This window comes from Dendropsophus ebraccatus, chromosome 6 (genome assembly GCF_027789765.1).
Source record: "Dendropsophus ebraccatus isolate aDenEbr1 chromosome 6, aDenEbr1.pat, whole genome shotgun sequence".
Classification (NCBI taxonomy): Eukaryota; Metazoa; Chordata; class Amphibia; order Anura; family Hylidae; genus Dendropsophus; species Dendropsophus ebraccatus.
In genome coordinates this window covers 13,432,561-13,447,013 of record NC_091459.1, presented here as the reverse complement: position 1 = coordinate 13,447,013, position 14,453 = coordinate 13,432,561, and the positions used below count along the sequence as shown (strand labels likewise).

The 14,453-nt window shown below is 38.2% G+C and overlaps 1 protein-coding gene across 1 annotated transcript in view; it reads right to left on the bottom strand.

Moving 5' to 3' along the window:
• Positions 1 to 14,453, bottom strand: part of CSMD1 (CUB and Sushi multiple domains 1) — a 946,348-nt gene that overhangs the window by 292,524 nt on the left and 639,371 nt on the right. Inside the window, exons 18-19 of the mRNA XM_069973446.1 lie at positions 8,900 to 9,088; positions 757 to 873 (exon numbers count right to left, since the gene is read on the bottom strand). Of these exons, the coding sequence (XP_069829547.1) occupies positions 757 to 873; positions 8,900 to 9,088 (306 nt within the window). The remainder of the gene's footprint in view (positions 1 to 756; positions 874 to 8,899; positions 9,089 to 14,453) is intronic.

Sequence of the window (14,453 nt, the reverse complement as noted above, 5' to 3'; positions counted from 1 at the left end):
CAACTTTCTGAAGCCAGCTGATTTGAAAGGAAAACAAATTTGCCGGAGTGTCCCTTTAACTTTATCATAGTAGGCCACACATTCCCAGTTACAGAGGAAGGTGTGAGGACAACTAGCAATGATTTAAATACCCGCACAAAATATTCGATCAGCAAGAAAAAAACTAGTAATTTCTCATTCATCTGCTGATATTTGTCCTTTTTTAACAGGCTGATTATCATCATTAAAGGGGTTGTCCAGCAAAACTATTTTTCTTTCAAATCAACTGATATCAGAAAGTTATATCGATTTATAATTTACTTCTATTAAAAAATCTCAAGTCTTCCCATACTTATTATCTGCTGTATGTCGTGCAGGAAATGTTGTTTTATTTTCAGTCTGACACAGTGCTCTCTGCAAAAATCTCTCGCTGAGACAGGAACTCTGTCTCAGTTTTCTTTGAATCTTCATAGAAAGCCTCTTCTGCTTTGAACAGTTCCTGTCTCGGCCAGAGATGTCAGCAGAGAGTGCTGTGTCAGACTGAAATTAAAACAACATTTAGTACATGACATACAGCAGCTTATAAGTATGGGAAGACTTGAGATTTTTTTAATACAAGTAAATTACAAATCTATATAACTTTCTGACACCAGTTGATTTGAAAAATTTTTTTTTTGCTGGAGTACCCCTTTAAGCTTTTCTATCTGCCACTAAATGCTATGTAAAATAACGCTTACCTATATGCCTTATATAAATATTATGCAGTATATTACATACCTTTACCATGTGATACTTCAATTGTCCATGTACAATTTAAAGAATTAGGGTAAAAGTCAGGAAAACCTGGTGAAAGGATTGTCCCACTCTTTCCATGAATGTATCCACCACATAAAGCTAGAAAAAAAAGGGAAAAAAAAACCCATTACTTTTTCATATAGGGAAGAGAAGCAACTGTAGCATCCTGCAGAGCACCAAGTTCCTTAAGTTCTTTAGTTTTAATAGCCTCCCCTTCTAGTTTGTGACACAAGAGAATGTGCCGCCTATATTTTCTTTTACTGATCAAAATCAGATACTAAAACGTTTTTTCCCCCCTAAACGGTTTCTAATTTCTGACTGAGTTTTTATTTTACTTTTGGTACATTGTTATGGGGGCTGCCTCTTGAGATATTTGTAACAATCCTTAGTGACGTGCTTTACAGCAAGCCTCACGGACATAGACGTCAATAGACAGGAGCTATGCCCTTGAGACTACTGTGAAACATTAGTGAGCGCGCTCTGTGACCTGTGAAGAGGTCATGCCACAGGGAGCTGCTTTTGTCTCCCTTATCTACTGGTGTCACATGTTGCTGCAATGCTGTACAGATCACTTTACAGCTGCCTCCTCTTATCACCACAGACAGTACAGGAAGTCTCTGCAAAATTTCGAAATTATTTTATAATTTATAAAATGTAAAATGTAAATATAAGAGAAAAAAAAAAAAAACACCACCAAAAATTCTTAATAAATATGTTTAACTCCTTCCGGTCAGTAACACATATATACGTTCCTACTGCACATACCCCGTGCAGTAGGCTTCTGATGTGTTTAGGACAGCTGCAGTAAGAGTGGTTCTGCACACATCTGTGTGTCCGGGGCCGGAGGTGATAAGAGGCAGCTGCCATCCCGCAGCTGCATCTCATTAACCCCTTAAACGTCGTTTATGGTACTCAGTGACAGATCCGGGGGTCGGAGTCATGCTGTGGGGGTCCCTATTGCTTGTGCCAATAGGTGGGGGTAAGTCACTTACCGCCATCCTGTTGGATTGGCAATCCATGTATAGAGTCTGCTCTCAGGCAGGCTCTATGCATAGATCACCGATAACACTGATCTATGCTATGCTATGGCATAGCATAGAACAGTAAGTGCAATCTAATGATTGCATATTTTACTGTGATAAAAGTGTAAAAAGTTTTTAAAAGTATTAAAAAACCTTTATAAACCTCTCCTCCCAATAAAAGTTTAAAATACCCTCTTGCCCATTATAAAAATAAAAATATTTTTAAAAAATAAATAAATAAACATATTATCGTAGCGTGCGGAATTGTCCGATCTATTAAAATATAAAATTATTGTTCCCGCACGGTGAACAGCGTAAACGGGGGGGGGGGGGGGGGAAACACACCAGGATTGCTGATTTTAATAAATTATATATCAGAAAAAAAAAATCATAAAAAGCGATCAAAATTTTCTGTTAGGCTAGGTTCACACTGCGTTTTTGCAATATGTTTTTTTCATCAGTTTTTTGCAAACTGATAAAAAAAAGGGATGCATTTGTGTGCATCCGTTTTCCCATTGACTTCCATTTTTTACGGACACAAAAACGTAGCTGACTACTTTTGTGTCCGTAAAAAAAAACGGATCAAAACAGATGCACACAAATACTTGCATTTTTTTCATCCCTTTTTTGCAAAAAAAAGGATTAAAAAAACGGATTGCAAAATCGCAGTGTGAACCTAGCCTTACACCAATATGATATTAACAAAATTAGAGATCATGGCGCAAAAAATGACACCCCAACCAGCCCTGTAGGTGGAAAAATAAAAGCGCTATGGCTCTTAGAAGGCGGGGAGGAACATTGCATTAGTCTGACCTGGACTTTTGTGCATCAAAGGGCTCTGTCTTGAAGGGGTTAATATATGTTTAACATTATTTTAACAAGAAGCCATTTTCTTATGACATATTCCCTTTAAAATGCTTAACCTAAAACATTATTTAAACAACAGGCCATTTTCTGACAACATATTGGGGGACATTTATTAAGTCCGGCGTTTTCTGCGGATTCTGCTGCCCACCAAAAGAATTGACATGTCAATTATCCGTGCAGATTCCACAGTGTGAACCCACCCTAAGAGGTAGGAAAAGTGGGGGAGAATCAAACCCGGAATACCTAGGATACACATGTTAACTCTTCCTTTTAGTAATCATAGTGGTCTTAGAATCTGGAGATCCAGATTTCACTGTGTTGTCAGCCCTGTGTATTCAGCAAAAAAAAAAACCACATCTATGCTTCTTTTTAACCCCTTAAGAACCCTAGAAATAATAATAATAATAATAATAATAATAATAATAATATTAATAATAATAATTATTATTATTATTATTATTATTATTATTATTATTATTATTATTATTATTATTATTACATTTTAATGTTTTCTTGTAGGAGCCATAGCTTTTATTTTTCCATCTACAAAGCCATTTAAGGGCTTGTTTTGCCAAACCAAATGGACTTTGTAAAAGCTTCCTTTAATTATTTAATCATTTAGGCTATGATCACACGTTTTTTCAGCTCTGCTTAAAATGATGTCCGTTATTTTGAGTCTAAAATGATGGACTTCATTTACTTGTCTGGCCTCCCCTTAGAGCAATGATGGCTGTTGGTACATTAATCTACCTTGGGGTTACTAATTGGACTTTGGATGCGGCTTAATTGAAAAGTCCATTGAATTTAATAGTAAAAACAGAGAAAGAACGGAGACAAAAGAAAAACTGTGTGTGAACAACGAATAAAAAACATCCGCTGTTTGCAAAAGGCGTCCGAAAATAATGATCATGTTCATTATTTTGACGGCAAAAACGTCCGTTATTCAATACACTGTGTGTAATGGACTTTCGTCTTCCCATTGACTTCAATGCATTACCATTGCAGTCAGTCAAATCGTGGCAAAAACGGACTTTATTTTAAATATCAAAATTGTCCGCCTTTTCAATATGGTTGACGTTGTGTGAACATAGCCTTATACTGCAGTAGAGCAAAAAATGATTTTTAGGTGAATTATCATCATTTCAAAGTGAATCCTATACTGTATTATTGTGATAGGAGGAGAAGTTTGGTGGAGGAGAAATAATAATTTGGCTTCTTCTTTAGTGGTTGGACTAGGCCCCATTGTTTCAGCATATCATGACATTTTGGACAGTTGTATGCTACCAGCTTTGTGGGAATAGTTTGGATTCGGCCAATTTCTGTTCCAGCATGACTGTGCTCCAGTGCACAAGGCAAGGTCTATAAAGGAACGGTTGGGTGAACTGTGTGTTAATCAATTGACTTCACCACACAGAGCCCTGACGGCAACCCCATGGAATACCTTTGGGAAGAACTAGAATGGAGATTGTGAGACAGTCCCTGTCATCCAACATCAGTGTCTGACCTCACAAAGGCTCTTCTGGATGAGTGGGCAAAAATTCCCACAGACACTTAAGAGAGTAAACACCATAAAAACAAACCCGGCACAAAGAATTGTGTTTGTTTTTATTTCACGCTACATTTTCTCTTCTTTGTCTTGCAATACATTTTCCGAAGGGTGCTATATAAAATTCCCATATGGTTCCATTGAGCACAGTAACCGTGTTAGAGGTAAAATAAAAGAGCGTTAACTACAGTATGTTCAGTGTGTTCAACCGCCACATCTTCCTCTCTAAAACCGGTCATGATGATATCCAGTTTGTTCAAATTATGACAGGGAGAGTTCCCATGTATTGAACATTATTCCAGAATTAAGGTCTCTGAGTCCGTAAGTCTTAACAACTGTAGATACTCCTGTCAGATACTCCTATTTTAGATGTTACCCCAGTGTTTTTACTTATGTTTAAAAATACTTTATTTTTTTTTTACTTGTGCTTAACCCTTTGAGGACCAAGCCCAAAATGACCCAGTGGACCGCGCCAATTTTCATTTTTACACTTTCATTTTTTCCTCCTTCCCTTCTAAGAGCTCTAGCACTTTCAGTTTTCTATCTACAAGGCCATGTGGGGGCTTGTTGTTTTTTTACAGGAGTAGTTGTACTTTGTAATGGTGTCTTTCATTCTACCATAACATGTATGATGGAACCTCCAAAATATTATTTATGAAAATATAAACTGGTGAAATTGGAAAAAAGAATGCAGTATTGTAACTTTTTTTTTTTTTTTTGGGGGGGGGGGGGGGGGTTCCTGTGTCTACGTAATGCACTATATGGTAAAAGGGACAGATGCCAGTATTGTATAGTTCAGTTTGAACACAACCATATGCAGGTTTACACAGATTTTCTAATGTTTTATTGTTATTGTTTTTTAAATTAAATTCTTTTGTTTTTGTAATTAATTATTAATAAAATGGCCCTATTGTGATTCTTATAATGGTTTTAGTTTTTTACATACGGGGCTGTATGAGGTGTCATTTTTTTCGCCATGATCTCTAGTTTTTATTAATACCATATTTGTGTAAATCTCACGTTATTATCACTTTTTATAATTTTTTTTATATGTAGGCTATGTTCACACAACATCAAACATATTAAAAAGGTGGCCGGTTTTCATATTTAAAATAACGTCTGTTTTTGCCACGATTTAACTGACTGCAATGGCAATGCATTGAAGTCAATGGGAAGACGGACGTCCAATGCACACGTCTGGGGACAGGCATCCAAGACGTACAGGTACATCCTTGGTCGTCTAGGGGACAAAATAAAAATAAATAAATAATAATAATGATAATAATAATAATAATAATAATAATAATAATAATAACAATAATAAGCTTGTTATGTTATAGAGCTACCGAACACAGGACTGAAAGTTAAAATTTTCAGATATTTAAAGATTTAGAAGGAAAATGGACTTGTATAGAAACCAAAGTCTTGAGAGTTGTATCTACATTACTAAACTGACATAAATAGAAGTAATATAAAAATGTTCTACTTCTACCAAACTCTGCCTATCAGCATTCTTATCATATCAGCGTCTAGTGATATTCCACATGAGAAATAATTCCAGCAGAGTGTGTTCCCATAATACCAGGATTTATTAATATACATTATCCACGCATACAGAGACCATTTACGGGTTCCAGGCTCTAAGGCCCTGACTCATAGCGCTTATTTTAATGTACACCAAATCCTGGTTTGATAGATTTGCATTGCACTGAAATCTTTTTCTTACAAAATAAAGACAATGTAGCTGAGTATTTTCAAGTCAAGTGTGAAATTCTTACGTTATCAGCTAGGAATACAAGTTCTCTTACAGCTGGCTAATCCGTGCTTTGTGTTGTTTGAAATCCTAGTGATATGACTTGTGTCTTAACCCTGAATGATGCAGCTGATTTTTTTTTTTTTAAAGCCAAATTTCTTAATTTTTTTCATCTACTGACATATTTTTGTAACACAAATTGTACTTTGCAGTGATAGGCTATGTTCACACAACGTCAAAAACAGTAAAAAGGCGGCTGATTTTGCCATCTAAAATTACCTCAGTTTTTGCCGCGATTTAACTGACTGCTATGGCGATGCATTAAAGTCAATGGAAAGATGGACGTCCAATGCACACAATGTATTGAATAACGGACGTTTTTACCACAGACATTTTTTATCGGTTGTTCACTCACTGTCACTGTTCTTTCTACGTTTTTACTATTAAATTCAATGGAATTTTCAATTAAGACACACCTAAAGGCCAATGAGTAAACCCAAAGTAAAATAATATACAAATACCAGTCATTGCACTAAGGGGAGGCCAGACAGCTAAAGGATGTCCATTATTTTAAACTAAAAATGACGGACGTCATTTTAAATGTAGCTGAAAAAAATGTTGTGTGAACATAGCCATACTCTTCCTTTTTCCCTACAATAAATAGATAAATAAATAAATAAATAAAATATATTTGGGAGGTGAAATTGCAAAAAATTGTTTTTACATCATTCGGTATGTGCTAAAACTGAAATGTTATCAATATTCCTCTAGTCAGTATGATTACAACAATATCCAATTTATGTAACTTTTATTTTGCCGCTTTTAAAATGTTTTTTAACTTTTTTTTCAAATTAACATGTGCTTATCATTTTTGGTTTATGGGGCAAAATAAATTTTTGCACTATAATCTGTAGTTTTTACCTGTACCACACCAACATATTTGACTTTTTGATCACTATGGGCCACATGTATCATCCGGTGAATGGATGATTTACGGCGGAAAGTGCCGATTTGCGTATTTTTTTATGTGCAAATGGCCGATTTGCGAATAAAATATTCGCAAATCGGCACTTTCCGCAGAGTACGCCAGGGGGCGGAAAGGGGGCGGAAAAGGGGCGGAAAGTGGGCGGAACGGAGGGCGCGGACTCAGAGTCCACGCGATTTACCATCCGTTCCGCCAAAATGTACGCCGAAAACCTACTCCAGTCCTCAGCTGGCGTAGGTTTTCGGCGGTGCGCAACGGCGCGCACGGGATTTATGTAGAGGCAGTCCGCCTCTACATAAATCTCCGTAGCGCCGGAGCTGCGGGGGCATTTTTACGTCCGGCGTAAAAAACGCTGGACGTAATAAATGCCTTCCTATATGTTTCGGTCTACGCATATGGGTACAGATTATCAGGTGAAAAGTGTAAATTGTGCAGTTGCGTACATCGCAAAATAAACGTTCACATGTTCGTATATGTTCGAAAATGATCTTTATAACCATTTCGATCATCGAACTAATTGTTAATGATCGGCGAACTTGAAAAATTAGCGTCAAGTTCCTACGAACAATTATGAACATGTTCACTCATCACTAGCAATGATACCAAATATGTAAAAAAAGAGTTTCCTTTTTTTCAATTTAAAGAATGAAAAAAAGGTGGCGTGATTTACGATGTGAAGGATTTACTAATATTTTTAAAAACTTTTTTGAATTTGTTAATACATTGTCTTAGTTCCCATAGCAGCCTTTGATTGACTATACAGATCAATGCAGTACATATGTACTGCATTGATCCATTAGATCTGCATTTAATTGCTTGCCAAGCCACGGCAGCAAATTCTCTCTCTCTCTTTAAAAAAAAGTTCCCTTTCAACAGAAACGTCGCTGCTGTACCCTATGAGCTAAATAAAGCATCTGATTTGAATTTTGGAGTGCTGTAGCCTCATTGTGACATGTGTGTGTGTGTGAGAGAGAGAGAGAGAGAGAGAGAGAGAGAGTATATGCAAAAATTTATATTTTTCAACTTGACACCTGTGGATTTTAATATAATAGCAAAATGTGACTTTCCCTGAAGAGGTGCATAGTGGAAGCAAAGGCTAAACTGCCATCCTGAATTATTCATTTGGAGATGTTATTCTTTATTTATGAAGCATGCTCATAAACATTCACAGCACAAGAGAAATCACCAAGTGGTCCCTTGGCCAAACCGATTTTTGTTCACATAGAGTCTATTCCATTTCCTTACTAATATATTCAGTAAAGTGATTTCATTGTATACAACAGGGAGTTAAATTATCTATATTGTACAGAGAAAATGGGAGTGTAGACAGCAAATATTTAGGAGATTGAAATTCTTATTCTTTTTTTTAAGACCAATAAATCACTAGGATGATCATACAAAAAAAGTTTTTTTCCCTTTAGTTTTCAACCCAAAAGCATGCAAATACAACAGAAATGTATATAAAAAACTGTATATTTTTCAATATGTCTTAACAAAATGTTACACACTGAATAAGAATATGAATAAGTTATGCTCGGTAATAATAACTTTGTCATGACAGTAGGCAAAGCCTTCGAGAATGAAAGCCAACAAATGTCAGCGTTAGATGCTCGGTGTGGAAGGCTTGCAGATGGTACTAGTCTGCCTGTGTCAGCTGTAAAGTTGTTGACAGCCTGTGGGCCTTCAGAGGTCCAATTTGATGACAGAATTCAGGGCCTGCAAGTGTCAGAGGTTAAAGAACAGTGTTGACGGGGCTGCAAACCTGCATGTGTCAAGATCACTAAACATCAAGATGTAGAGACAGAAATGGAATCGGGCAACAACTTATCTAGTAGGTTGAAGTAGAAAATCATTCTAAATCCTATATTTTCTTTATACAGGCAGTTACATAACAATATTAAACAATATATCTTGACGATTATAATATAGTTAGGTAACACCATACAACTTACCATCACAGCTAGGTAATGCATGGTTCCATTGGTGGTTTCTTTCACAAACTAATGGTTCATCATCACTTAAAATGTATCCAGCATCACAAGTAAAGGTCACGGAGGAGCCAATGCCAAAGTGCTTTCCATGACGATGACCATTAACTGGTATGCCTGGGTCAAGGCATGAATCCAATTCTAAAGTGACACCTAAGGTATAAAAGGTAATAGAGTTATAATATATTTAAAGCCATAATGGAGGAAGCTACATGGCAATGTGTTCTAAGAAGAGGAATAGATTTGCTCCATGATCTTACACCTCAGAAGAACATGAAAAGGAGCAACTGTGTTGTTTTTTTTTTAAATAGTTATGAGAGATTAGTATGTGAAGGAAATTCATTACAGTTTTTTTTTTCTTTTAGAAAAACTTTCCTGACCTGACCTGTTTTAGCAAATTACTTTTCTTCGCAAAAAGGTCAACTTTAAAAATACTAAGTGTAGAGGGAATATGTTTAACCTGTCATCATTTTCTTTCTGCCTGAACAGTAAGTCATCAGAGCAGTTCCTGGCGGTTTTCCCTGGCCCATGAGCCCTGATTGATCTGTCCTTTTTTAGGTACAGAGAAGATCAATCAATTAAAGCTGTCAGAACAGGCCTCATTAAATGAGATGTCTGGTGACTTTTTTTTGTATTGTATTGCCCCCTATAAGTTATACAAATTACCAATATACACTTATTATGGGAAATGCTTATAAAGTGCTTTTTTTTCCCTGAACTTACTATTGCATCAAGGCTTCACTTCCTGGATAACATGGTGATGTCACTTCCTGGATAATATGGTGATGTCACTTCCTGGATAACATGGTGATGTCACTTCCTGGGTAATATGGTGATGTCACTTCCTGAATAACATCATGATGGCACAACCCGACTCCCAGAGCTGTGCGGGCTGTGGTTGCTGGAGAGGATGATGGCAGGGGGACACTGAGGGACACAGGGCACTGGAGGGACACTGAGCATCCCTCTGCCATCATCCTCTCCAGCAGCTCTGGGAGTCAGGTTGTGACATCAGCATTTTATCCAGGAACTGACATCAGCATTTTATCCAGGAAGTGAAGCCTTGATGCAGTAGTAAGTGCAGGAAAAAAAACAAACACTTTATAAGCATTTCCCATAATAACTGTATATTGGTAATTTTTATACCTTTTAGGTGGCAATACAATACCTTAAAAAAAATTGCCGGACTCCCCCTTTAATTTGTGGTTCAGGCAAGATTAAAGTGATGATGGTTTCACCTAAAGTGGTTCCTTTAAAATAAATCTGTACCCCCCACCCCCACCAAGTAAATAAAAAAAATTAAAATGATGCTACCGTTCTGTAGCTTGCAATATTCCATCCCCTGCCCCATTTGGCTGTCAGGGCTGTTATTTGTAAAAACAAATTTTATTCTAATGGTGTGGGGTCAAGGAGGTTGAGCCCTGCGCTGCCATGAGCTTGGCCTGCCAAAGAAGAAAATCCAACCCTATGGGTGTAGCTACCACAAAGCAAGGCTGGAAAGAGGATCTTTGGCAAACTACTGAAGGTTTGCAGGTAATTAACAGGGATGGGCCTTGTAATAGGGTTCTTAGGGTTCTCCAAACTGCGGGCCTCCAGCTGTTGCGAAACTACAACTCCCATGATGCCTGGACATTGGATTGGACATTGGATTTGGCTGTCCAGGCATGATGGGAAATGTAGTTTTGCAACAGCTGGAGGGCCGCAGTTTGGAGACCCCTGCTTTAGACCTTTAAGGTAACCATTGGATCATGGAAATCCAGAGAAGGGATTTACCTTTAAAAGTACTATAAACAGTAAACAACAAGCAATAAGAACGGCCTCCCTTATCAATCCGATGCAACCCAACATCCAATAATAGAAACAAAAGCTAAATCAAACTCGAGGAGCTTAAAACAGCTCATTGCATTAAAAACTAGTTGTCATTCCATAAGCTGAGAATATATATATCATATTCACCGAAATCAAACAGAGTTGTTTCTTGAGTTAATGAGACCTTTATTCTTTATTTAAGCATACATTGTGCTGTCACATTTTATAGATGCTAGCATTAAAGTATGCCATGTATGAAGGATGTTGTGCTGAAAGGGCTGCACTCAAGGCAATATACCGCCAGATAAAATAAGCAAAAGGACAGATTTGTAGCACAGTCACTAAATTCTAAAGAAGATATACATTCAATGGTGAAATTTAACATGTGTACACCTCTACATCGACACTAGAAATAATACATTGAGAGCAAATTGTTTATTAACCCCTTAAGGACAGAGCCTGAAATGGCCTTAAGGACAGAGACAAATTTTATGAATATGACTAGTGTCACTTTATTCTTTAATAACTTCTGGGATGCTTTTACCTATCCGGACAATTCTGAGATTGTTTTCTCGTAAAACATTGTACTTTACATTTCTGGAAAAATGGAGTCGATACTCATAACGAATCTTTATGAAAAACACCAAAATAACGTGAAAAATTGTGAAAAAAATGCATTTTTCCAACTTTGAAACCTTTCTGCTTATACAGAAAATGGATATGCCACATAAATTATATATTAAATAGCATTAGCAACATGTCTACTTTATGTTTGTAGCTTTTATTAAACTATATTTCATTTTTTTTAGACAATAGGAAGCTTAAAACATTAGCAGCAATTTTCCAAATTTTCAGTAAAATTTCAAAATCTGATATTTTTAGGGACCTGTTCAGGTTCAAAGTGTATTTGAGGGGCCTGTATGTAAGAAAGCCCCAAAACTCTGCAAAAGCACATCCAGAAAGTTATTAAACCCTTTAGGGGAGTCACAGAAATAAAAGTGAAGTGTGTAAGAAATTTGAAAATTTTTATTTTCTGTGCAGAGATTGTATTGTAATCCAATAACTTTCATAATGATAAACCTACTAGCAGAGAAATGCACCCCAATATTTATTGCTCTGTTTCTGCAGTTTATAGATATACCCCATATGTGGCCCTATTGCACTATTTGACGCAACCACAAGCCTCAGATATAAGGGAGCGCCTAGTGAATTTCAACGCCTCCGTTATATTTGGTCATTTTTGACCGTACCATTTCAGGTTGGCAGAGGCTCTGGGGTGCCAAAACCTTAAAAACACCCCTAAAGGGACACCATTTAGAAAACTGCACCCCTCAAGGAATGTAACAAGGGGTGCGGTGCATCTGGACCCCACAGGTGCTTCACAGATTTTCAGAACAATGTGGTGTAAAAAAGGAAAAATTCTATTTTTTACACTAAAATGTTGTTCTAGCCTTCAATTTTCATTTTTACAAGGGGATAAAAGAAAAAAAAAACAAACACCAAACCTGTAGCGCAGTTTCTCCCGAGTACGGGAATACCCCACATGTGGACATAAAGTGCCAAGCGGGCGCAGGACGAGCCTCCAAAGGGAAGGAGCGCCAATTGTCCTTTGCAAGATGGATTTTACTGGAATGGATTTCAAGGGTCATGTCGCATTTACAGAGCCCTTGTGCTGCCAAAACACTGGAAACCCCCCACAAGTGACCCCATACTGGAAACTACACCCCTCAAGGAATCTAACAAGGGGTTCAGTAAGCATATGGACCCCACTGGTGACGGGCACAAATGTGGAACAATGTGACGTGAAAGGGAAAAATTTCATTTTTTCACTTTCACGGCACAAATGTGGCCGTCATCAAGGGGTCCATATCCTCACTGCACCCCTTGTTAGATTTCTTGAGGGGTGTCGTTTCCAGAATGGGGTCACTTGTGGGGGGTTTCCAGTGTTTTGGCAGCACGAGGGCTCTGTAAATGCGACATGGCGTTCATTATCCATTCTGGCCACATCCAGCCTCCAAAATCCAAATGGCGCTCCTTCCCTTCGGAGATTTGCCCTGCACCCACATGGTGCTTTATGTCCACATGTGGGGTATTTACGGAGTCAGGGGGAATTGCTCTACACATTTTGTGTGTTTTTTTCTCTTTTAACCTCTTGTGAAAATAAAAAATTTAAGGCTAAACCAACACTATAGTGTAAAAAATGAAATATTTCATTTTCACGCCATATTGTGCCCGTCACCAGTGGGGTCCATATGCTCACTACACCTCTTGTTACATTCCCTGAGGGGTGTAGTTTCCATAATGGGGTCACTTGTGGGGGGGTTCAACTGTCTTGGCAACACAGGGGCCTTTTAAATGCAACATGGCCCCTCGAAATCCATTCCAGCCAAATCCAGCCTCAAAAAACCAAATGGCGCTCCTTCCCTTTGGAGGCTTACCCTGCACCAGCATGGCGCTTTATGTCCACATGTCAGGTATTTCCGTACTCAGGGGAAATTGTGCTACACATTTAGTGTTTTTTTTTATCTTTTAACCCCTTGTAAAAATGAAAAAAAAAACAAGACAAGATCAATGATTTAGTGTAAAAATTAAACATTTCTTACACTAAATGTCTAGCCTTGATTTTTTCCTTTTCCACAAGAGGTTAAAAAAGAAAGTGAACACAAAACGTGTAGCGTAATTTCCCCTGAGTACGAAAATACCCCACATGTGGATATAATGTGCCATATGGGCACAGGGCAAGCCACCAAAGGGACAGAGCGCCATTTAGAGGCTGGAATGGAGGATGGAGGCTATGTCGCAATTAAAAAGCTCCTGTGCTGCCAGGACAGTAGAAACCCCCCACAAGTGACACCATTCTGGAAACTACACCCCATAAGGAATCCAACAAGGGGTACAGTGAGCATATGGACCCCACTAGTGACGGGCACATAAGTGGAACATGTGCCGTGAAAATAAAAAATATATATTTTTTTCATTTTCATGGCCCAAATGTGGCCGTCACCAGGGGGCCATATCCCCACTGCCCCCCTCGTTATATTCCTTATGGGGTGTAGTTTCCAGAATGGGGTCCTACTGTCCTGGCCGCACAGAGGCTTTGTAATTGCATCATGGTATCCTGTAATGTGAATGGCGGACATGCCTATTTAGCTGGGGAAAAGGGACAATTATTAATTTATTTGGGGGTATTAGGCCAATTATTACTTTATAAGGTTGAAAATGACAGGTGTCCATCAAATTCAACCTGTGTTGATCCAGAGGAAGGCAAAAAACCCTTGTGAGGCAGACGACAGTAGCCTCATCACAGGGGAAAAATTCCTTCCTGACTCCTGGATCAACGTGATCCCTGAAATAGGAATAAGGGACAGCCAATCGCCATTGCTTTCCGGGTCACCGATGACCCGGAAAGCTGTTTTCAGCTGCTATATGCTGATCTGTATTGATCAGCATATAGCAGCTATCATCGGCATGGGAGGGGTTAATCACCCCCCGTGCCGACGAGCAGAGATTGCCTGCTATACATTATAGCAGGCCATCTTCCCCGACCGCTGTGTGTGAACACACAGCGATCGGGGAAACATCGGGCGTAAGTATACGCCCGTTTGCGTTAAAGCCCACCCTGCGGGGGCGTATACTTGCGCCCGATGTCGCTAAGGGGTTAATCATGGGGGGACACTAGAAATACTTTTTTTTTTTTATCTAGAGAAGT